Source organism: Schistocerca cancellata, chromosome 5, assembly GCF_023864275.1.
Source record: "Schistocerca cancellata isolate TAMUIC-IGC-003103 chromosome 5, iqSchCanc2.1, whole genome shotgun sequence".
NCBI classification, from domain to species: Eukaryota; Metazoa; Arthropoda; class Insecta; order Orthoptera; family Acrididae; genus Schistocerca; species Schistocerca cancellata.
Window position 1 is genome coordinate 647,132,998 of NC_064630.1, and position 26,914 is coordinate 647,159,911.

Genomic DNA, 26,914 nt, shown 5'->3' on the forward strand with positions numbered 1-26,914 from the left:
ATCTATAGCCTGTCAAAATATTCGACCTTAAAACTAACACATATTCTCTTTGTGTTCATCCCAATTTCCGCAAAACTTTATTCCACTATGATGTTGTTACCTCAATAACGTGATGTTTGAAGCATTCAATAGCTTCTTAGGGGCGCTGAAAATCGCTGTCTTCGAATTTTTTTTGTTTCATATAAGGAAACCGAAACTTCGATAAGCTTTAAATCAGGTGAATATGGGCAATCACACATTAATTCGATATTTTTTTCGTCATACAATAAATTGTTTGACTTGTGTGACAGCTGGTATTTTATAATGAATAATAAGGCGCCATTTCCGGTTGTTTTTCCTGTTTTAACCGATGCCTTGTGGCAAACAAATTATTGTATACCATTAATCCTTAACTGTTCTTTGATCATCTGAAACAATACTCGTAACTTAACACGTCTAACCCCGGCACGGTTCCGCTTGCAGGTGGCCTATGTGCTTCCAGGGACAACAAAAATTTGATTTTCAATAATCCATACAGTATCGACCGAATTCAAAAATTTCAAATGATGTTACAATCTACTCATTAACAGCTATAATAGTATGTTAAAGATTTAACAGAGTAAATCGAGTATTACAATTGACTGTGTAAACATCATGAGGCAACGTAACTCATTACGCACAAATTACCGAGACTATATTGATACAGTATCTGAGAACGACAGCACTTTGCGACTTCCAACACTCTTTATACATGACTTGATACCTCTATGAAACTTTTCTCGCTGACACTTACTACAGTTCCGCTGTTCATTCAGTAAAACTGCAGCGTAAGGCATAACATTTTAATTTTTTACTTCTTTGCTTCTATCTCTACTTGCAACACATTTTGCAAGCAGAATCCACATGCAGAACTGAATGTGCCTGCAAAATTATGTCATTGTATGACACATAGTTCGGGAGATATGACGTTTCATACATGGGAGTTCTGTTCTGTAAAGATTCGAGGTTGCGGTTTACTAGTTCAGCATAGCTAAGGAAACAAACGATTATTTTCTTGTAAGTTCTTCACGGACGAACCGCTTCTGTTAGTTTCTATTCATCTGAAAGTACCCAAACATTTGAATGATGCTTAGTTTCCAGGTCGTACGGATATGCCCTAGTTTCGTCTCCTGTGAAACGGCAGGGTCGCCATATGAAACGTCCCCTTAGAACAATTATACAAGACTATGCTTAACCTGACACACATTGTTTTTAGCGCAACGCAATCTGACTATCAAAGATCCCTGCAAAAGAATGGCCCTGAGTAACATTAAACTATACCTTTCAGAAATCACTTACCTCACAAAAATCTTCATTACTCGAACTTCTGCAATACAGCGAGCGCCACTACTGCCAGCTAAATAAAAGATTCAAACTACGGAAGGCACTAACTACTGATAGGGATAGTTAGCAAATGAAAGATATTAATAGAGAACAAACAATGTATTTACCTTAATAGTCATAAAATATATAGCAGTTCATGATAAATTACAAAACTCCGCCATCTCTCTCCCCATATCCACCACTGCTGGCGGCTCACCTCCAACTGCGCAACGCTACGCGCTGTTCACATCCAGCTGCCGCTGCCTAACACTACAATGGCAGACAACAATGCAAACTAGCCACAGACTGCACACGGCACAGCCAGTGATTTTCATATAGAGCGCTACGTAACTTTGCCAATAAGAAAACATAAACAGCCTACTTACATAGAGAAAACATAAACAGCCTACTTACACCTGTTACGATGTTGTATACGTATTTAAAATTTTCTCGGTTAACATTTTGACCGTTGCGTTACATCTGCCACAATCCAGTTTTTGACCTTCGGTGTAATGGTGCGGAATCGATCGGGAAGAGATCATTTTCGCAGATAAATTCCTGCGCGGCCGCCAAGCGTGTCTAGAGGTCCCAGGTTCAAACGCAGTTGGGACTGGACCTTTTCCCCGTTCCAGGCCCTTCAGGGTAGCCCCAAGTCCAGCCAGCCTGCTGTAATACTAGCACCAGGGATGTTATCTTTCCCAGGTGTGAACGGCGACTGGGGAGATGTGCCCGCCTTCCTCTCCCTACCAGTGCCGCAGCGAAGAAAGGCTATAATCTACCTCCAGTAGGCCAATAATAGGCTGGTCACTGGTTTGCGTCACAGACTTGCCCTTTACCTGTAAGTGTTGAGGCAGAATAGAATTGTATAGTGTACTCGATCAGACTGATACCTGTATCTCACATACCGATCCTCTTCAATTATACAGCCCATTTCGGTCGACTAATTGTAAACATTTTTTGAAAGTTGTTGACTACCAAAAAGTTGAACGAAGCAGTTTGAGGCATTCTCGTTAACGTAGGCCTTCACGAAAATCGTAAAAAATCATTCAATGAGAAGTTTCACGTGAAATTTCCAGTTTTTTTCGCAAAGTTGTTTCTTTAAACACTCGCTGTAAACAATCTACTCGATCAGTTTCTGAGCTAGCATTTTTTAAGCAATAACAGATGACAGATTATTTAAATTTATTAATGCCTTCTGAACATCACCCATACTGCCAGCCTCAGAAAGATATTTTTTTTTTTTAAATACTGGGCATTCGGGAATTCCCGTTACAATCGTCTAGGACTTGGAGAGGGGAGTGACTACATAATATTTTGAATAGGAATCCATGTGCGGAAACTTACCGTTTCCGTTCTTCGAAGGTTTCAGTTCACGTGTTGAACTCATCCACTTCTCCTTGAGGAATTGAATTAGGCTTGACCCAGTACAGTTACTACATAACATTCGAAAGAAGACATAACGAAACGTTTATTTATCATTTAAGAACACTTGTTTGTATTAACACTTAAACATTACGTTCTGTACGCGCAGTATGCTGAGTTATTTTTTGTTTTGGAATAATTTAACCCCTTGTTGTCTAAGTGTTAATGCAAACAAACGTACTTATAAGTTATAAATGGATGTTTCGTTATGTTTGCTTTTGAACTGTTACCTAGTAACTGTACTGCGTCACGCCTAATTCAGTTCCTTAAACATAAGTGGATGAGACAACAACCTGAACTGAAACAGTCCTAGAACGGAAACGGTACGTTTCCAGACGTGGGTTCCTGTTCAAAATACTGTGTACTCACTCTCCTCTACAAGTCGTAGAAGTTTGAATAGAAATTTCCGAACACCCACTACGTGGTTCGGTGGTAAAGTCCCAAACTACAAATTCGAAGGTTTTGGGTTCGATCCCCGATCAGTCCTAGAATTATGTCATACTTATTACACCCCCGCCAAAGGTTTTTGATGTGAAAAACTGTCAACTTCCCGCCGTTGTTCAGAGTCCACGTTTGTAGGTGAGTAAGTCAGTTCAAAGTTCTGAGGAAAGTAACGGCATACCACTACCAACAGGGCCATACCTAGTACAGCACTTCGTCTTCTTCCTTTCCATTTTCTTATGCCTTTGTCCCGCATCGGCGAAGAGTTGGCATTTTTATGAAAGTATTTGGCATCGTTAATAATATTAGGGCTGGGATACCCTCCCTGTTGCCACCCCGTTACCCCTATCCCTCGTACTCCTCACCAGCGTGGTATTCACCTAGTGGGGTGTGGGAAACCGCCAAAAAACTGCGGGCGGCACGCCGTCACTCGTTAACTCGCCAGGCGGATTCGAACGAGGGCCGGCGCATCTCCTCGCCTGGAAGCGGCGCTTCGAGCGCGTCATGCCGGGCAAAGCACGGTGGCGTTCAAGACGGTCTTCGGAGAGATCACTGCTTCACTTTGTGTGCAATAGTCAGAAGCGTTAAAAAACAGGACTATTATCAATTACATTCACTTAACCTGAAATTAAGTAAAATATCTAAGAAATAGGAAAGAAGTGCTGATAACACAGAACATACCAATTTATCTCCAGTATTATAATGTAAAAAATCGCGTTTCCTATGTCCTTACTTTTTTCCTCTGATATAAAACCGTAAAGGGGTTTATACACTTCTGTGCCTTCTGTCGCTAACAGAGATTGATTGTTTGTTGGTGAAGAACAGCCAGAGGACATCAAACGCTGCAAGAGTATTGTAGTTTCTGGATATTCTCTGTCGCATCTGAGATAACTGTGGCTAACATCTTCCTCGCTGCTCCATTCACTTTCCATAGCGCCATCTACTGTCAGTTGGTAAAAATTTAAAATTTGTATTCGACACGAGCTTCAAACCTTGTCTGAGCATCCTGATTTAGAATTTCCGTGCTCTCTCCAAATCAGTTCACACGAATTCTAGGATGCTTGCTTCAACAAGGCCATAGCCAGTTTCCTTACCCATTCTTGTCCAAATGGCGTAGTGTTTTATGTATGCTGACTGCGACGATGGTACATAAAACTCCACCCTTCCTTTTTCCTTACCTTCTTGTACATCTGAAAAGTACAGAGAGCTAGCTTGCAAGGCATAGAGGTGAACCAGACCCAGATCGTATGCGTCCTGCGGGTCAAGACCATTGATCTTGTACACAGGCCAGCCTGAGTGCAGTTTTTATGCAGTTTTCCACGTCCGTTTAGGCAAATGCTGGGCTTACCGAAACTCGTACCACAAACAAATACTCAACGACAAAAAAAGAAAAAGAAAAAAGAAAACACGCGCCAGGAAGGAATTATCCGAATGAGACGGAGATCGGTAGATGTGATGTACATGTACAAACAAATGATTACAATTTCAGAAAAATGGATCATTTGTTCAAGAGAGAGAGAGAGAGAGAGAGAGAGAGAGAGAGAGAGAGAGAGAGCTTCATAAACTGAGCAAGTTAACATCGTGTTGGTCCACCTCTGGCCCTTGTGCAAGCAATTATTTGGCTAGGCATTGACTGATAGAGTTGTTGAATATCCTCCTGAGAAATATGGTGCCAAATGCTGTCCAATTGTCGCGTAAGACCGTGAAAATCCCGAGATGGTTGGAGGGCCCTGCCCCTAAGGCTTCAAACACTCTCAACCAGGAAGAGATCCGGCGACCTTGCTGAACAACGGTTTGGCAAACACAGTGACAAGCAGTAGAATCTCTCGCCTTGTGCGGACGGGCATTATCTTGCTGAAATGTAAGCCCAGGGCAACAAAACTGGGCGTAGAATATCGTCGATATATCGCTGTGCTGCAAAGGTGCAGCAGATGACAACCAAAGGGATGCTGCTACGAAAAGAAAAGGCATTCCAGACACTTTTTTTTAATCTTAGATTGTACGTACACGAAAAGTTAAAAATACAATAACACAGGAAATAGACAGATGGCGTACACGGCTTCCTTCCTTTAGGGTAACTGGCGACTATGGCGAAAGAAGAGAATCTGGCCAGAAAGCACAAATAAAAGAAATTTGATAAATCGTGAAAACAGTGAACAGCGTACGGAGGAATAAACGGTAGTTAAAAAAGAAATGTATCGCTTGATAGCTCGCAATTACGTCGGCAAAGAGCTCCCATTCGCTTTCGAAGTTTTTTAAAAGAAGTTTGAAATGCTCGTTTCAGCAAGCAGGATGAAAAAAATGGCTCTGAGCACTATGGGACTTAACATCTGAGGTCATCAGTCCCCTAGAACTTAGAACTACTTAAACCTAACTAACCTAAGGACATCACACACATCCATGCCCGAGGCAGGATTCGAACCTGCGACCGTAGCGGTCGCGCAGTTCTAGATTGTAGCGCCTAGAACAGCTCGGCCACCCAGGCCGGCAAGCAGGATGAAAGCCGTGGCAATCAGTGGAATTCAGCCTGCAGTCCTTCCGCAGAGATTAATTTAGCCTGCTGGGCCCTTTATCCGGTACCTTTGCGACACTCGGGGGCAAGGGGCCGCTCGTAAAAGTCGCAGAGGACCAAGAGGTGCGTATGCTTTGGAGACAGAGCATAAAAGGCCCGTCAAGGGAATGATGCAGCTAAACGGCGTTGCTTTCTGACCGTTCAGATTTCGGTGAAAAACTGCCTCCACTTACTCGTAGGCACTAATACGCATTGGCATAACTGCTTCGGCGAGTGTGTGTTTCACGGAATTGCTTCTGGGAATCATGTACTGGGCACAATGCGTGACTGAATGCATTGAAAATGTCGGGTATTTCTATACCTAAGTTTTCCACAGTTTGTTCCACAGAGGTACATGATGCAGGGGCTGTTAAGTGGATAGTGAGGGTAACTGTCTTAGAATCAGGATGCCATTTTCTTGCTTTACTCGACACAATTACACATTATATACAAAGACCTTGTAAAAAATAACTAGACCCACTGATGGCGCTGCAGTCGCGGGATAATTTGAACCTTCGGCTGGACGCCATTATAGTGGTTGTAGTCTGATGTGTTGTGTAGCATTGTTGTTTTATGAAGACCCTGATTCAACGTTGTATATTTGTTGGGGCGTACATACAGTATTTGCTACTCGTAATTCTATTGTCTGCACGTTCCAATCAAAAGAAGTACAATAGTGAAGAGTTGTGCAGCGATTAATTGTACAAATAAATTCGAGAAAGGAACGAATATTACATTTCACAGATATGTGAATATTTTAAGTTGTTTTGTATGTCAGTGCACTTGCTTAATAAATGTTTTTCTAGCACGGTATTAGCACAATGTCTGTGCATCTATTTGCGGGTTTCCTTTCTCATAAACCACAGCTGTTACAAAAATGGTTACACGCTGTCAGGAGGCAAGATTTCCGACCGACAGAATACCATTTTATATGTTCTGATCATTTTGAAGAAAGTTGGCTGATCGGTAGTGTTTTCATGGTCTAGATTAGGTTGAAACTTGATAATTTGGTCGTGTTGGTCGTGAGTTGCCAAAGCACTATGCCATATATAACGCACTTCTCGTCATAAAATCTAAAGCAAGGTAGAGTCAGAAAATATCTATTAATATAGTGGGCAAATCTTCGAGTATTTTGATGCATTTTGTGTACATCTATCGTAAATGAACTACGAAAAATGTTAGGGGTCCAGTACATAACTTTTAGCCACGGCAGATTCCATGTAGCACGTAAGATAAATTCATAAACAGTGACTAGTTGCTGTTTGTTCATAAATTAAAAAGTATATTGTAGTAACGTATTTAAATGAGGCATTATGTTTGTGACCTAACTCAAGGGAAGGCATTTTATAACCAAAAGCGATTAATAAACATTCGAACTCCGCGTGTCAGTTTACCACTCTAATGGCTGCCGCCCAACTATTCAATTTGTCCGCTCTTCACAGTCGACCACTCATACGGTTGTGGGGGCCTGATTATATACTACCATTTGCACGCGCTCCACATCTTCTCCCACTGTCCAGTGAGATTAATGTGGCCACATGTCAATGACCTGAATAATCCCATTTTGCAGTGTGGACTGCTGCATGTCATGTAGGTAGTGTCAGTGAGGTTTGGGAGGTACTGACAGGGATGTGGAGCCAGTTCCATGGCCAGCTACACTAGAATTCTCAGTTGACGATTCAAGGCGTGAACAGCCCGATGAAGGTAGTCTCACATATTCTTGACCGCGTTTAAAGCCAGGAAGTATGGTGGCCAGGGGGATACGGCAAACTCATCCTGGAGCTCTTCGAGCCATTCACTTAAACTGAGAGCTGTGTGACATTTGCATTGTGCTGCTGATAGATGCCATCATACAGAGGAAGCACAAACTGCAAGCAAGGGTGGGCAGTGTCCCCAAGTATAGGTGCATATTTGTGTCGATCCAGTGTGTCTTACAGAATCAAGAAATCACCCAGGTAATCCACAAAAACATTCCTCAGGCATAATGCTCCCTTCTCCAGTTGTTGTAGGGTGTATGCTTTCAGACATTTCACATCGTCATTCCATAGTCATGTGTCTGATGGAGCATGAATCGTGAGTCATCACTGAAAAGGCCAGCTGTTGCCACTCAGTGGACTACTAGTTGCAGTACAGACATGCAATTTCCAACCTTTGTCGCCGACGAACAGCAGTCCACAAGGGTGCATGAACCACTTGTCTGCTACAGAGGCAACATTCACCGAATGCAGCAACATTCACCGAACGATCATTGAAGAGACGCTGTTGCCCTTGGTTCATCTAGGGCGTCGGTTTCTCACCAGTTGCATGTCTATTTGTCTGCATACGTCTCTGCAGCTGTCGCTCCCCCCGTCGTCTATGGCCCGTAGTGCACTACAGTTGCCTCGGCGCCAATGTGAGATAATGCCATTTTGCAATGCACGGTATACTTCAACCATGGTGGCATGTGAACAGTTCGCAAACTTAGCCGTTGACCCGAAAGCCAGTGATCGTGTCATTTTGGAAATCAGGCAAATCACTCCATTTCCGCATTATGACAATGACTGTACTGTTATCCACATCCCCCCAACACATTTTTTTCATTTATCTATTTTTAGCTTTGTGCAGCAAAGACCATACAGCCAGCAGTAGTGACAAAAGTGTCTATTTACATAACTGCAGTTTTCGCAGTCGAACAATAAAAAAAGAGTTTGATGAACAAACGTAAGTTCTTAATGTAAAATAAAAATGCTAAAAAAAGAAAACAGAACAGCCAGCAGTAGTTACTACATTGTCAAGATAACATTAGTGTAATTTCCACTACAGAATAACGATAAGAGTATGATGTGCAAAGATAAGTTCATTATATAAAATAAAAAACACAAAATTGCGACCCAGGGTGTGAACCAGGTTGGTTCCAGAGGAGAATTACATCCACAGAAACTTATAACTGAAAGCTAGACAACAGCATAGTTTACACAGATAGGTTCTTACACAAAGTGAAAACACAACAGACATCCCAGTTTTCAAACTAGGTTGGTTCCATGGGAGGACAAGATCCACTCAACATGTAGGTCAAATTTGGTTATTGGCTTCTGGTAAACAGTTAACGGACAAATATCAACTATAGGTAAAATATCGAACTGGTGAAGTACTTGGTACACACCAATATGATGTGGTTCAGATCCGCCACCACCATTGTGTCCTGATCAGTGTCCAGAAGGGGATGATTTTCAATTGGAGTAGGTGGGTGGGATACAACCCTTGTCCCAGCCTCATGCAGAAGAAAGGTCACACGATGTCTACTAAGCTTCACCAAGGTCAACCATGGGCAAGAAGAGATGTTCAGTTGTATGAGCACAAGGTGGTTGCCTATATAGTGCTGTGATATACGCCAGTCACAGTTTGAATCATGATAAGCAGCTTTCTTGGCCGTCAAGTTGAAATGCGTAAAAGGAATTGGTGTTGAGCATAGCTGTCCTTCCGTAATGCTCCTCTTATCATTTCATACGCCCTCAACTGTTAGTGCTATCACCTGCCATCTGCGAGTGGTATTTGCACATTGATGTTGAGCATAGACAGTGGTCACGTAATGTGACTAGATCCTGTATATACGCTGCAAGCCTATGTGCAGTGGGTGCCAGTGGGGACCTAATATTAGAATTTTCTGTCCAACATATGGCACTACCTAAGCAGATATATGGTGGAGGCATCACTGTCGCACATCCTGACTTGAATACAAGGTCTTGAAATTTACCCAACAAGTTTTCTACAAAACAATGTTACCTTTCTTCAAAAGAGAGCCATTTAAATTCTCTCTGTTACACTTTCACTTGGAGTATACCAACATGTTGTGATGATCCTGGCAGTGCATATCTGAAATCAGTGTATGTTGCCAAATGTACTTGGTAAAGCTCCCAAACACTGACACAGTAATCTAGCATCGCAGATTATCCAGAGAGGTGTAGGAGTGACTAGAGTGACACAGGGGTGTGGTTTGCAAGTACCAGTTTTGTGGAGGTGACAAAACTTGCTAGGATCAGTGGCACGAGCTACAAAAAAATTTTTTTTTTTTCATTTCATTTCTGGGGACTTGTGTGAGTGGGTGGGCAGCTACAGCTTTTGGATTGGGGCTGATGCTATTGCATGCATAATCAGATTTTACAGCTGAAGTAGTGTGTAAACAAAAATTATTCTCTCACATTACTTGAGACTGATGTCAATGATCTTAGTTTAGTATATAATTTTTGTATAGTGGGCACTGTTAGCACAGTCATTAAACTGTTTAACAATGTAAGGAAAATATAGATTGCTACTTACTGTAAAGATGACACATTTAAGTTGCAGACAAGCAAAGACACCCACACATTAGCTTTCAGCCATAGCCTTCATCAGAAAAAGAAACATTCACACAAGCAACATCACTTCATGCACACGTGACTGTCACCTCTTGCAGCTTGGACCAGAATGCCATTGGCACTGTCTGATTCTTTTTTTTTTTCATACTTTTAATTTTCATTTTGAGTCTAAGATTATTGGAATGTGAATAAAAACTTTTGAGAATATTTTCTAGCTTTATTTCATAGTTCATTGGCTCCTCTGAATGTAATCATTTGAGTTTGTAATAACAAGTCATTGAATTAAAAAAGTAGCTTCCGTATTCATACTAATAACGTAAAAGCTGTACTTTGCTTATACTACTGAGTTTTGATTGTGTTTAGGTATCAAATTAATCTATCTCAAAAATTTTAAGGTGATTTCAATAACTCATTTGAAACACAATAAGTCTTGTGTAGGTACTTCTCGTCAAATTTAGTTTGTGGAGCACAACATATTTTTCAGACTCAGTTAAATAAAAACGGAAATTTAGAATCATGTCCCATCTTGGATAAATTTCTGCAGACTGACAGACATTATTCCACATAAGACAGTTGCTTGAAAGTGGTACCAGTAAGCAACATGTTGGAGATGTACTGAGAGTTCAGATATCATCATGATCACAGGAACTACAGGAATGGGACTTGTTCACAATCACAGTATCTTGAAAACTCTTGGGGAAATGTTGACATTGTTGCATTTTCTGAACAGACGTACAGTGACACACTATGTGATGAAGCAGATGCCAGCAAGCTGAATTGCAGTAAGACGATGCAGCAGTTACGCCACTCGATTTTCATTCTGGAAGAATGATATTTAAACCTCTGTCTGCTATACAGATCTAGGTTTTTTATGGTTGCCTTAAAATGATTCAGATGAATGCTGGGATGGTTCCTTTGAAAAGGACATCAGTTTCTTCTTCATCATTGACCAGTCTGAATTTCTGTTGTCTATAATAATCTCATCATCAATGGAACATTAAACCCTAATCCTCATTCCTGCTTTGAATGCATGCTTCCAAAGACTTTCAAAACTGATAAGTACACATTCCAGTCAATATTAAATAATATTTTTAAAAAAATAATATATAAATATCACAGTTAAACATATTGCATCTCCATTCATCTTCTTATTGCTAATTCCACAATGAGATTAGACTTACTGTATTTAAATTGGACCAGAACACTGAAGTAACTTTAATACAGCTATTTGGCATGCACTCACAGTGTGTCAAAGTTGTCCTGTTTGAAATAGATGACATCTTAATCCTATGTTTTCTAAATGGTGAACAATTACCACGTCTACACCACTAACATTTACATGCATAGCCTGTATTTCACAGTTTATAAAAGGTTCACTACTTAATTGGTTGCACAAACATTAACTCACATGCTGATTTAAATAGTAGCATTAATTAGCTTTTCAACTGTGTTTCAGAACGCTATATGGCAACAAGATAAAGGATCTTCCAGCAGGCATTTTCCATGGTCTGTCTTCACTACAACTTCTGTGAGTAAACTGTTCTGCGAACAGTAGTCTATTTGCTATTTCACTGTTGATAGTGTTCTGTAACTAGTGTTTCTACCTGTGCAGTTCTATCTCCGTCTCTTGCGTCCAAAGAAATAACATATATGTTTGATAATTTGAATATAATTATGCAACAACATTGACTTTCACACACATTATCTGCCTATTTCATTGTTTCATTTAAGATTCCTATTACGTTTTATGAAATAAATTAAGGTTTTGTGCTGCAATAATTTTGAAATATAGCTGCTCCTCTCATTGCTATCAAATTTAACTCTGTAGAACTTTAGGAGATAAGTAATTTTTGTAAGTCAGAAAAAAATGGCGATATCTGGTTTTCCCTTGTCACTGTTTTGTATTTCCTCAAAAAAAGGTTATTAGAAGTAGAAAAGAGTTATTTCATACATGTATAGTATACCCAGGCTATGAATTGGAGGTGGGGTGGGGGTTGTAAATCATATTAATTTTGTTGAAGGGGAGAGGGGTGGAGGGAATGAAGCACAATTTTTAAAATATCTATTAGTCATCACATATATTAATGCTACCACTTAGTCATACTATCTATCATGCACTTAACTGAAAGAGTATAGTTTGTATGAAATTTGTGCATATTATTTTGCTCTAAAACAGATAACATTCAGTCATATGCAAATGCGTTATATATTCACATTGTAGTAGTTTTAAGCATTTGCTGGTAAAACAAGAATAATGTCACAGATTAAAGATACAGTGCTCATGGTAGCTTTTAAAACATAGTAACATCTGATATTTTCATTTTCAAGGAGAACAATGGAGACATGGTTTTGAGATTTCATGATAAATGGCTCCAGATGCACTTGCTATTAGTCAGTATCAGTTGTATGTCTGACTTTTTACTGAAGTGATAGACATGCCTGTTTGGAGAGCACGGCATAAGACTAAGTGCAAATTGAGATCCATATAGCACATTGGATGTGACATGACACTACAGTCCATTGCACATGTTCTGCACATACCACGTTAGTCCTGCAAATATTGAGGCATGTACGTTTACTTTGCATGCATCCTCTGATGACTCTCTGTGCTGACAGAATCGAAGCACATGCACCCTGTAATCTTTCTCAAATGATTATACAGAAACTGGTGCTACCAAACACATGTTGATCACAAAATGGAAAGTGCAAGTGATACATGCAATGTGACAAATTTGGATGAAAGAAAGCCAGAAATGAGACAGCTGGAGTATGGAAACTACCAATACATGTCCAGGACCACACACATGAGTTAACAGCACTGGAAATCACCACTGATGATGATTCCCAAATAAAAGAAGCAAAACGCATTGGCAATAAACAAACTACCTTCTATCAGTTGCATAGACGGTACATACCTCCACGAATTTGAAGCAACTAAGGGAAAGAGGGAAAACAGAAAAAATAACAATTGTTTATTTTTTTTTCATTTTTACATATATATGTTGCAGAGTACTGAAATGGTTAATTCATATTTAAAAATAATAGAACTTCTCACACTGCACAAATGAACACAGTTGTCACCTGTCTCTGCCCTGTACAGCAAAGAGAATACTTGAAACTTTTAGACCAAGTATAGCAGTGTTTCTGGAACTGAAGTAAACAAATCTGTTTTTTCCTTTTGCAGGTTGCTGAATGCCAATGAAATTTCATGTATTCGTAAGGATACATTCAGGGACCTACACAGCCTAAATCTTCTGTGAGTAACATATGATGCAGTGTTTTGTTTTAACTTTTCATGACTTAGTAAATCATATATGTGTAGATAAATAGAAGTGCTGAATTCTCAACTGGCACAAACGGAAAGAAAGTTGCTAGCTTTCGGAATTATCTTTTTGTGACCATTTGTGTGTGCCTATTGACAACTCAATGCTTCTGCTCTTCAGTGAGTGGTCTGCTTCAGTCTAAAATTATTTACATTCTACAAGAATTTTCCTACAAGAAGAAGATTAATAGTCACCATTTTCACCAATTTTTCATTGGCCTCAGTAAATATTTTTCTAAGCAGTATTATAGTCTAAAACTACTAATTGTTTGATTAATACCATGAGCTACACAGCCTCATAGTTGTTAGACAAAAGTTGTGTTACATTTAAACTTGAAAATGTCACAATGTTTTTGCTAAACAGTTCTATTTCCATTAAGCATTGCACATCATACTTCATAGTCCAGGAAACCATAATTCTTTGTGGTAAAATAGAGCCTAATCTTCCAAACTTATTAATTTCTTCATGTTAGGAAACAAAAATTAGGAAATGGCTTTCATTTTTAGAAATAAATTTATCTTTCAAACATGTTTTTTCTATTCCTTTCAATAATTTTGTTAAACAAATATTAACAAAGAGATAGAGGGGCTGGCCAGTACTTACCTCAGCTCAGTACAGCCGATAGATACACACAAAACAAAACCGAAAATTTATGTTCCTAGCTTTCGGAACAAATGTTCCTTCATCAGGGAGGAGAGAGGGGAAAGAAAGGGAAGAAGGGAAAGGAGATTCAGTTACTCACAACCCAGGTTATGAAGCAACAGGGAAAGGAAAATAGGGAGGGTAGCAAGGATGGAGGCATGGTTGTCAGAGGGAAGCCAAAGATATTTTGGCTTCCCTCTGACAACCATGCCTCCATCCTTGCTACCCTCCCTATTTTCCTTTCCCTGTTGCTTCATAACCTGGGTTGTGAGTAACTGAATCTCCTTTCCCTTCTTCCCTTTCTTTCCCCTCTCTCCTCCCTGATGAAGGAACATTTGTTCCGAAAGCTAGGAACATAAATTTTCGGTTTTGTTTTGTGTGTATCTATCGGCTGTACTGAGCTGAGGTAAGTACTGGCCAGCCCCTCTATCTCTTTGTTAATATTTGTTTCACATCTCTATATGAGATTTTCCATTAATCATTTAATAATTTTGTTAACTAATTTACCGGGAATGTAAATTGTTATCACATCATAATTGCATTCTGTTTATTGTTGCAGGTCTCTGTATGACAACAACATCCAGTCATTGGCCAATGGAACTTTTGACTCATTAAAGAGCATTCAAACACTGTAAGTAATGTTTTCTTACAATATATGCATTAACATGCTGTATGTTTGGCCTTCATATTGGGTACGATGTTACACTTGGTATCACTTTATGTGTCTCAGTGATTTGACTGAGTTGCCACAAGCACACCTGAAAATGAAATTGTGTAATTTATAAATCAATTATATGAATTAAATATAGTCAATAAAATAGCTAAATGGATTGTCAAATAACACTATACTAATGAAGCACAGCTGAATGCGCCTAAGATTCCCCATGACGATGAATTTAAAAAGACCCATTAGCCACTCTTTCTGTAAATTACCTGAATATCTAGATTCAAGGACTGAAAAGCAGTTGCTGCAGCCAAGTAGTTTTACAGAAGTCCCACAAAACATTATGAAGTATGAATTCTAAGTGCCATTCACTCTGGCTTTTTATTACAGTATTTTTCACTGTTGTTCTCAGATCTGGGTAAGAAGTTCACCTGTGGATAAGTATGCTATTAAAATGTTAAGCACATGTAAACTGTGTGTTACTGAGTATTGTACATGTTTGAGAGTGATTGATCCCAAACTGAAAATAATATTCCTATCTATTGTCAACTGAATAGTTACTGCTACTCCTTTCAAACAATGTATTTGCATCAACCACAAACATCGTAAGTGATAAGGTGTTTAATAAGTGTAAAACAAAGCATAGGGCTAACAAAAGAGAGAGGTTGGATGAAATTCTTTTATTGTCAAGAAGACATTGTGTGAAACCCAGAAAAATTTTAAAAATTATGATGAAGACCTTGTATAATACAGAATCTAGATTTTCAGTGGCAACAGAAGATATTATTCTCTTGAGAGATAATCTTATTGCACTCTCTGCCACCAGAATCTAATCCTTTGTGCAATTATTTTGGTAACTTGCTCTTTCTGAGGACAAACAGTTCATTTTATTAATTATCAAAGCACTCAAGGTTGCCATATTCATACTAGGCCCAAAGTCATTAATGTTTGTCCTAGCAATGCTAAAAGCTCTTTCATAGGCATCATTAAAGGGAGGAACAAGCAGTAAAGCAAGTTCTCAATAATGGATAATTTTTAAAGCCTCATGTATCGAATAGTTATATCGCACCAAGCAATATCAACTGTCTCCTCTCTCTCTCTCTCTCTCTCTCTCTCTCTCTCTCTCTCTCTCTCTCTCTCTCTCTCTTCCCCCCCCCCCCCCCACACAAAAAAAAACAAAAAAAAACGGTATCTTGAAAACTTCAATTCTAAAGTGTTTTTCATACACTCAGGATGTTAGGAAATAGCTCAGTCAACTTTACAACTGATTAAAAAAATTACTTTTTCTAGGTCTAACAGTCATTACTATAATAGCAGCATCAATGTGGTGTGTATTATTAGTTCTGGATAATTAGATGAACTGAACATCTTGTGACGTCACTTGGTTAGAAATTTCCAACAGCTTAAAGGTGAATGCCTTGAACCTTGTGACATCACTTGATTTGAAAAGTAGTTATACTCCTATCTTTGAAGCTGACACCAAAGGAGGAATACTTTTCATTGTCTCTCAGCATAACCTATCTTAGAGAGCTGTGATGACGAAATCATTTAGGACAGATTCACTGTATACTCAGGAAGATGTAAACAGAATCTTTTTTAAAGACCTCAAATTTTGAAATGTCTATTTCCATAATTTCTAGTAATTGGCTGTAACTCTACACTTAAAGTGATAAATCTGTAACAATTACAGACAATCTGTAACAGTTGGCAGCCATGCAACTACCATAACAGAATGTTTTCAAATGTTCTCTCAAAAAACCCAAAGAAATTCTGGTAATATGTAAAGTCTGTTAATTATATGGAAGTTAGTGTCCAAACACTCATGGACAAGGCAGAAACTGAAATTGAGAATAGCAGAATAAGCAGAAAAAGCAAACCTGAACACGGCTCCAGGGCCCGACAGAATCACTATCAGATTCTATACTGACTTTACAACGGAGATCTCACTTCTTTTAACGATAATATACTGTAGATCCCTTTAACAAAATACCATGCCCAGTAGCTGGAAGAAAGCACAGGTCACACCTGTCTACTAGAAGGAAAGCAGAAGTGACCCATAATACTACCATCCAATACCCTTGACATTTATTTGTTATAGAACCTTAGAACATATTCTGAGCTCAAAAATAATGAAGTACCAGATTTGATTCCTAATGGAACTGGTGTGCTCAGTGACTTGTGTTTATTAAAACTGAGAAATGTACAGCAATCAGTTGGTAATAATCTGTTTATTGTATATCTAATTAGGTTTCCAACCACAGTGTGGCTATCATCAGGCAATAAGATGCAGCAGGGGCTATTTGTATATGCAAGTGATAATGATGACATGCCTTGCATGTTACCACACAGTGGTTGAAATCCAGCTAGATCTGCAATAAACATATTATTAGTGACTGACTGCTGTACATTACTCAATTGTAATGAGGTATCTCAAACACAATGACCTTCCCAGTGGCAACCAGCATAGATTCCAAAGGCATAAAACATGTGAAACCAAATTCTGACTTTTCATCTTGAAAGCCATGTGAAGTAATTTTGAACACACTTTCTGAAAACAGTTTTGAGCAGCTAGTTCAACAGCCCACATGCAATGGGAATATTTTAGACCTTGTAGATTCAGACAGGCCTGACCTTATTGATGGCATCAGTATAGACACAGTGCTTAGTTATCATGTCACCATGGTGACGATGGTTCCTAAAGTTAATAAATTCATCAAGAAGGCTAGGAGAGTATTTTTGCTAAAAAAAGAGCAGATAATCAGTTGTTACTATTCCATGTAGACAATGAGCAGACATCATTAGGTTCCTGTGTGATGGACATAGCAGAATTATGGGCAAAGTTTAAACTGATTGCAAATTGTGCTCTAGAGAAATTAGTGGATTACAGCCAGTAAAGACTCACTGTGGTTTAATAATGAAAATCGTAAAATGCTGAGGAGACAGAGATGGTTACACTTGAGAGAGAAGAGAGAGAGAGAGATGTGCGAAGTAATACCACACGTGGCCAACTCACACTCTCGCACACTAGCAACTGGATACAGCAGTATCATTTATCAAAGGACTCTGTCGAGTCATTCGTTGACTAGCCTCGGATGACAATAGAAGACAGCAAAAGGAAAGCTGAAGTTTAAAATTTCATTTTTAAGAAATCATTCCCACGGGGGGATCATACAAACACACCATCATTAGACCATCGCACAGATTCCCATATGAAGGACATACTAGAGGCACCTGTAATGTACAGATGCAACTGAAAGAGCTGAAAACAAATAAGCTGCCAGGTCAGAGTGTAAACACACTTCGGTTTTATAGAGAATACTGTGGGATTGCCTGCTTACTGAGCTTGCATTTGTCATGAATCTCTCATCCAGTGCCGAGTCCCAAATGACTGGAAATAAATGCAGATGACTCCTGTATATAGGAGGGTAAAAGAACAGACCTCCAAAATTATGGACCAATATCTTTAACATCAGTTTGCGGGAGAGTTCTTGAGTGTATTCTCAGTTTGGATGTAACAAAATTCCTCAAGACAGAAAAGCTTCTGTCCACAAATCAGCATGGATTTAGGAAGCATTGCTCAAGCAAAACTCAGCTAGACCTTTTCTTACACGATTTCCTGCAAACCATGGATGGATGGCAACAGGCAGATTTTTCGTACTCTTAGGTTTCAGAAAAGCATTTTACACAGTGCCCCAGAGCAGATTGTTAATGAAGGTATGTGCAGACAGAATAGGTTCTCAAATATGTGGATGGCTCAAAGACTTCTTAAGTAATAGAACCCAGTATGTTGTCCTTAATGGTGAATTTTCATCAGAGACGGGTATAGTTGGGAGTGCCCAGGGAAGTGTGTCAGGACTGCTCTTATTTTCTATATACATAAATGATCTGAACGGCAGAGTAAGAAGCAATCTGTGGCTGTTGGCTCACAGTACTCTGGTGTATGGGAAGGTGTCATTATTAAGTGACTGTAGGAGGATATAATTTGACGTAGACAAAATTTGTAGATGGTGCGATGTATAGCAAGTTGCCCTAGATGCATAAAAATGTAAGTTGATGCAGATGAGTAGGAAGAACAATCACATAATGTTCGAATACAGCATTGGTAGTGCAGACCCATTCCTGAGCACTGCTCGGGTGTTTGGGATTCCCACAGGATCAGATTAAAGGAAGACATCAAAGCAATTCAGTGGCGATTTGTTGGCTTTGTTACTGGTAGGTTCAATCAACATGCAGTTGTTATGGAGATTTTTCTTGAAACACTATTGGAAAAGATCAGAGAACTGGCATTTGAAGCTGACTGCATGACAGTTCTGTTTCTGTCAATGTACATTTTGTATAAGGACCATGTATGTAAGATAAGAGAAATTAGGACTCATATAGAGGTGCACAGACAGCTGTTTTTCCCTCACTCCATTCCTGAGGAACAGGAAAGCAAATGACTAGTATGGTACAAGGCACCCTCCACCATGTGCCATATGGTAGCCTATGGAGCATGGATGTAGATGTAGATGTGGGGATTACAAAGACAAGATTCGACTGATTACAGAATGCGTGGAGGTATTCAAGCAACCATTCTTCCTTCATTCCATACATGTATGGAACAGGAAAGACTCCCAGTAACTAGTACAATGGAAAGCACTCTCTGCCATGCACTTCACAGTATTTTGCAGAGCATGGATGTAGAAGTAGATGTTGAGTTCACAACCTAGTAAACAGAGACCCATGTAAGCTTCAGGGAGTTAATAACTTATATGGTCCAGATTGCTAGCATTTGGGCTAAAAAATTTTTTCTGCCTGAATTGAGCCAATCCAAAATATTTCCACATATGGCATCGTGGAATGTAAGAGTGTAAACTTCAGAAGTTTCAGTGAATCACTGGTACTAACTAGACACTATTCCAACAGTTAAGGTAACTGCATTCAGCTTCTGTAGGAAGCCTCACTTAACATCCATAACGTAAGTGTACTTTCTGATGATCAGCACACTTTTTTTCATTTGAACTGTTACAAGTGTATACAAGAGTTAAAACACACCTATTTTGGCATACTGAGAAGTGTAATTTGCTTTCATGATGAATAATAATATTACAGATATTAGACTTGTCAAAACTCCGTCAAATTAATTTTTAAGTAAAATCAGACATTAGGAAGCTGCAGGAAGCCAGTATATATAGTGCAGTTCTAGACAATGTAATAAGTTCTAGACAAATTGTTTATAGAAGTACATTGTTTCATTTTTCAATTATACTGTCAGATCTGTAATGTATCTCTTAAGTACAGTATGTGTACTCAAAGAGACCAGAGAGATAAATATTATTATTGACTTTCTTAAATTTTTTTGTATGAGTACTTGACCCAAAAATTACTTCATATGTTTATTTATAGATGAGGGAATATTCAAAAATGTTTCTCCTACTATAAAAGAACGACTCCTACAGAGGATGTAAACTCAGATTATTGATGGTTACTGGTTAATGAACCTCTAATTTTTTACATCAGTTTAGTCCCAATTCTTGGTCATGTATCTGTTGCTATCTTTATAACATTTTTATCACAGAACAAACAAACAAACAAAAAACACAGAAAATTTAGATGTAGGCCTAGTGCAATGAAAGAGTGAGATTTCTATACTGAATGTATCACTGAGTAACAGTTTTTTAAGATTTGTTTGATATTAATTACACAACAATAATAGAAATTCGTAGAATCTCACTGTGGCCATGGGAGTGCACATTTGGGTGTCTGTGTGGTTGTTTGTGTGAGTGTACATACTTTTGCCAGAAACAGCATAAGAACTCAAACACTAGTGTAAATGCTGTTTCCTGTTATGTGTTTTTGTGGTGCTCCATGCATAGGTCCACTATAGACTATTGATATTAATCATCACTTTCATGGAATGTTTTTCAATTTAATCTGACCTGAGATATGTGACAAAGATACTGTTCATATCACTTTGTAATGCATTACGCTTTCTGTAGGCACTTGGCTCGGAATCCATTTATATGCGACTGCAACCTGCGATGGCTGGCTGAGTACCTGCACCGTAACCCCATTGAAACATCTGGAGCCCGCTGTGATTCTCCAAAGCGCATGCAGAGGAGACGCATTGAATCTCTCAGAGATGAGAAGTTCAAATGTAAGGGTAAGCGAGCAGACACCTCACTGCTTTGTACGGGTCCTTTCCCTTTGATTACATGCTCACTACCATATAACAATCCTTTCCTCCTGATCTCTCTCTCTCTCATACCTTTCATATCACACATTCTAATGTAAAATGGTTTGCTTCTGTTCTAATTAATCCTCGGATAATATGTTAGTGTAGTTACTGGAACTTTTGAGGGAAATGTAAATACATCTTATTAGCAGATGAAAATGAAAGAAAATCAATAATTTCCAGCAATGAGATTTTCAAATTTTGATTCAACATAGTGAGTAAAATTGTTATTCATTTTCACTTATTGTCAGCTTAAAATTAACTTACTTTTTACAGCACATGCCACTGTTTTCTAATGACAATTAGTACAATTATTCTGAATATGCAGCACTCTAGACACAAAATCCATTTCTCACAATTACCTTAATATCTTTCTAATTAATATATCACTAACAGTGGTATGTAATTTAATATAGAAGAAATAATTGTATTAATGCAATAAAGCTTCTGTAGGTAATATTTTATGGTGATTAGCACATATAATAAACAGTTAAAATCATAAAGAGACAGAAGGCTGGTCATTACATACCTTCTGGAGGCCCAGCTCTCAGTACCAGGATGGAAACATTTAAAATAGAAAACAGTCCTCATATTTCTCAGTACTGTGCATTCCTTCTCCAGGAGAAAAATAGTGTCTGGATGGTGGAGGTTGGAAAAGGGCAGTGTGTCAGGGTGGCAGGTCTCCCAGATGCTAGGTTAAAAGGGGTCTATCTGTTTTGAAGAAAAAGGGAGGTGAAGATGCAGAAAAGATACCAGAGAGAGGAGGTCAAAGATAATATATCCCTAAGCACTGTGCTACCTTCTATTTATAGGTGATCAAAGGCGCAGAGTAGGAATACAAGATCATTTGTGTAGAAAAGGAGAAGAAAATAAAAAGTGAAAAGAATAGTGCAATTAAGGAATAGAAAGATAGGGGGAAAGGGAGAGAGTTCAAAAGGGAAAAGAGAAAGTACTTACAACCATCATATTGAAGGTGAAATTGTGTGTTGAAGAGAGAATGGATTATATGATATAGCATATCTAAGGTCCCTACGCTCACACTGTTCTGTGTAGCGACTGGGCACAGGATGTCCCCAAAGTAAGCAATGATTCTGTTTCCATTTATGTGTTCTGCCCATTTGGTGGTGGTCATCCCTATACAGAGAGCCTTGCAGTGAGTGCGTGTCAAATGGTATATATGATGAGTAAATTCACATGTTGCTCTGCCAGTGAAAATGGCAGTGGCAGTGGGTTGGGGTATTGGCCTGGTTTTATTGTGGAATGATTATAAAGGTAGGAATCTTGTCATATGGAGAATGGTCAGGGCAATTTGACAAGGATGTTGTGGAGGTTAACAGGTGGTGGTGTGCGAAGGATATCATGGAGAGAAAGTCTAATTTCAGGGCTTCATTTGAGAAATTCATAGCCTTGTTGGAGTAATTTATGAAGTATTAAAGACCTTTGTGTGAGATATGTTGCTAAAATGCATGGAAGAGGAAATGGCCTGACTGATTTGTTTCAGTAGAGGTCCTGGGTAAATGTACTGGATACTGTGCCTCTTCATGGGAAGTGTTGTCCAACCTTCTTGTCTCTTCACAATTTTAACCACTTTCACGATTTCCAGAGACAATAATCATAAAAAATATGTACATAACTTTTATAATGGCTATTCATTGTTAAGAGTTATAAATCATGGCACTAATGGACTTGTAATTATTTTAAATAAAAATTGTTATAACAAAGACCATGACATCATAACTTCACCACTTACCTCAGTAAATGTATAGGATCAGATATATATTGTCACTCTCTTGTACAGTGATTTTTTGTAACTGTAAACTTTAAAAAGTTTAGAATCAGTTACAAACTTTCTTATAATTACTGTTTGTATTATCAATAACAAATAATTCTCCCTGTGGAGAGAAAGTCTCTGGTGTGCTCGTTTCCAAATAATGGGGAAAAATAGTATTCATTGCTCATCATCTATCACAGATTACATGTAAATAAACACTGTTGCATTGTATTTAACTTGAACTTCACTTTACAACTGCATGTAAAACCATTCCCAAACCTTACCTAATAACCGTACATGTTGTGGGGTGCTTGGCTCTAACCTTATATTTAATTTTAGGTGACTAAGAGCATGGTGTATGTTGCAACTAATGTGTGTTATACTTCAGTTTTGTTTCGGTAGGTAAGTAAGAGAGATTGTGTCCGAATAATAACTCAGTTGTAAAAATCACTGCCTTTTTTGGTAATGGGCTCTCATGGTCATTCATCTAAAAGAGCCAATTAATAGAGTTATTTTGGAAATTGCAGTGTTATAGAATACATAATATAATTTACTCCAACACTAAAAGAAATGCTTCACTAGCCAACATATTTAATATGCATCCTTGCATTTCAGTCCGACTTTGTCTTTTTTGATTAGTTTGATCCTGAAATTCAATGAAAGAATTTTCATTTACCACACACTGAGAATTAATTATATGTATGGCAACACTGCTTTCAAAACAATTTCAGCTGACAGAGAGTAAATCCTGTTTCTGCTATTTTTGGATCATATCACTACTTCTCACTGGCACATCATTTCCTGTCTTCATATCCAAGTGTACCAGTTTTTCTTCTGTGCCAGTTTTTCTTCTATGTTTTCCTCCAGTAAATAAGTGTAACTTTGATTTACAAAACAAAATAATCATTCTAAAAAATATAATCATAGTTAATGAAGTACTGAATTGACATAAATTGCCAGTTGAATATGCACTTATAATTTTTACAACTTGTTGAAAATAAAAATTGCTAGTAATATATCAATGATTCTGCTGTCAGGTGTAGAAGAATACCGGACACGGTTAGCAGGTGAATGTCTCATTGACACTGAATGCCCTGCTGGGTGTTCTTGCGATGGGACCCTTGTTGACTGCTCAGGAAGAGGTCTCTCAGAAATTCCTAAAGACATTCCAATGTACACCACAGAACTGTGAGTAAATTGTTTCAAGATGTTGTATTACATTAAAGTAGGTTATTTCTAACAAAGAAAAGGACCTTTGTTACACTATTTTTAGTTGAACTCAAACATATAATTCACAAATATTCTTGTATTGGAAAATAAAATCTTAAATACTGTATGTCCCTACTATGTGCGCAAAAGTATAAGTATAGTTAATATGAGGGGTGTTCAGTAAGTAATGCAACACATTTTTTTTCACTGAAAGAAGGCAGTTTTATGTTGGATTTCAATAACCATATTATTCTCTACTCTTCTCCCTATAAAGCCTAATCTCTGTTCAGTGTGACAGCCTTATGTAATCTTAGTGGGTGGGCCTGTATGCCAACAAGTACCACTCCGCTGGTCAAAGTCAGAGCCAACATCTTGCTCATTGATGAGAGTGTCTGCACTACCAACAGAGACATCTAATTGTGCAGCAAGATGTTTAATTGTGAGCTGTGTGTGACTGGGCAGCAAATGGTAGACTGGACATGTTTGTGCGACCTTGTTGCAATGGGGACAGAAGCCTCGCCCAACAACCCATATGCTTTTGTTCACTGCCCAGGTCTCTGTAGACCTTCTGTAAGCAGTTATGCTCTGGTTTTCTGCCAAAAAAACTCAGTGACAGCTCTCTGTTTGGAATACAACTCCATTGCAGACACATTTTGAAGACTGTGTATAGGACCGACACCAGTCAGAATTTCATGAAACTGTAAATAACTATTGGGGCTGAATTGCGAATATTCCATGATGTCCTACAACAAATTATGCTTTTTTACAACTGAGATAGGCCATGGTAAAAAAAGGTGTTGCGTTATTTATTGAATGCCTCTCATATCTGTCACCATTACATAAAGTTTACAGTAATATACATAACTCACATCACTATGATAGATTCATTTATATAACAATTTGGTGTCACATTTTTAGCTAGAGTTGCAAATTGTTGTCATAGGCTATGTTGGCTACACATTTGAAATGCGGCCTGCTGCTGCAGATTGTTGCTGTCCAAATAAGTTGTGATAAATACAATCCAAGACTGTGGTCAATTCTGTACCTAATGTAGAGCTTACATGAATTCTGTTAGGGGCTAAAATGTCATGAATTTCAGGAAGTTTCATTTTCTTTTCAACATTTTAATATCTCCCATCTGACAGTTTTAGTGGCTGTCAAATAATGCTCTCATGATAAATCTTTCAAATTCAAGATCTCAGCTTTGTGTTAATGTGGAGATTACCAAATAATGCCTGACAAAACATGAAATCTGCTGTAGAACCATGGCTATTGTGTAAAGATAATCACAAATAAAAACATTTTGAAACTGTCAACAACTATAAAAAAACTAATACCATTCAGATGCAAAATATCCATTACAAGCAAAATAATAATTGATGTAAATTTAACAGAGCAAGTATCACATTTCTGCAGTTTAGAAAATTATATCTTTTAAAACACCAGAATGTAGAGACAGCAGCTATTATTTGGAACAAAAAAAAATCCAAATAGATCAAATCTGAACAGAAATACCCTCAACATTTCATAAAACAATGACAGTAACAACCATTATGTACATTATTCAGACTAGAGCTCTTGGTTCCCTTAAAAGATTGCAAGAAGGGATAAATTAAGTAAACAAAATTATTTTGTTATAATTTTTAGCCTCAAGTCACAGAAACATTATCACAACAGGTTTGATAAATTTTCTCCTGGGACATTACATCTAGTCTGCATAAGCTATCTTCCAAGAGCTACTTATACTACAAATGACAAATATTCTTCATACTTAATAAATAGAAACAATATGAGATTTCTTTAGTACTTCTTCTCCTCTATTTATTTTCAACATACAACTATTTTTCTTTGCAGCATTATTGGCTCAGCAATATCATGAAGAACATTTATATTTTCTCCAGGCAATCTAAAATACTTTTGCAATTTTTGTCTCTAAGAAAAGTTTTTAGATACAGTTGTAGAATGCACAGAGTTTTATTTTACAAGACTCTGTTAATAGAGGCACTGTTCATACAAGTCAAAATAAATACCTCTCCAACTATTACTGCATGATGCAGTTGTGTCTATGCTCTTGTTTGAAGGCAGTCTTTTGATACTTCAGAAACTGTAATAGACTAGTGGTGCAAAAAACTTCAGGTTATTACTCTGAGTCTATCAAGTCTGTGGCTGTGGATAATGTTGCATAGAAACTATTGTGTGTAATGATTGTCATGTCCATCATGTGTAAAAGAAAGAAATCATGTTACAAGGAAAAAAAGCACATCTCAGGTTAAACAAACAATGTCACAAAATCCTAAGTTCAACAAATGTAGAAAGAAGCATATTCCAAAAACATAATTGGAGTTTAAAATACTTTAAGACTTGAATGGTGCAATGAATAAGTAATGGAGTACTGATTCATGAACTAATAAAAACTGTAAGCATTTTCTTGGTGAGTTAGACAAAAGATGAAACAAAGAATTCCAGGAGTATGTTACTCTTATTTATGAGACAGAGCATAATTGAATAAAAAATTGGCAAAGAATTTGTGAACCTTCAAAAATTTATGAAGGCAGAAAAGAAAGCAAAAAATACATATGTTACTTGTGAGTATTTTTTGAGTGAACAGATTATTGAATAACAGCATGCAAGCAACGCTTATACAACAAAGGTGTACTATCATTTGATTTATCAAGACATTTACAGTTTAGTGGGGAAAATCATCTTCTGAGTCAAAGGCGGCTATGACAGTACAGCAGGGCAAGATGGCAAATCTGGCAGAGTCCAGAGGAGTGGAGCACAGTTGTAAACAAGGTGCAGCAGCAGTGCCAGTGACGAGATGGTGGCATAGCGTAGCTGGTGATTGTTTGCTTCAGGTGACTGCCCAGAGAGAATTGACTTCCACCTGTTCTTCGGCTAGTTATACTGCCATCTTCACAATTCCCCACGGACCAGCTTGGGTGGCTAGCAGTTACTGCCTGTTGTTGTGGAGCCACTACACATATTGCATCCATGCTCTTTGC

The 26,914-nt window shown here is 38.2% G+C and overlaps 1 protein-coding gene across 3 annotated transcripts in view; it reads left to right on the forward strand.

Annotated features, from left to right (window-relative positions):
* LOC126187475 (protein slit) overlaps positions 1-26,914 on the forward strand; it is a 793,364-nt gene that overhangs the window by 727,572 nt on the left and 38,878 nt on the right. For 2 of the 3 annotated variants that reach the window (XM_049928576.1, XM_049928578.1), the window contains exons 10-14: positions 11,546-11,617; positions 13,274-13,345; positions 14,614-14,685; positions 20,697-20,860; positions 23,741-23,891. In XM_049928576.1, the coding sequence (XP_049784533.1) occupies positions 11,546-11,617; positions 13,274-13,345; positions 14,614-14,685; positions 20,697-20,860; positions 23,741-23,891 (531 nt within the window). The remainder of the gene's footprint in view (positions 1-11,545; positions 11,618-13,273; positions 13,346-14,613; positions 14,686-20,696; positions 20,861-23,740; positions 23,892-26,914) is intronic. The other variant, XM_049928577.1, reaches the window with a different exon arrangement.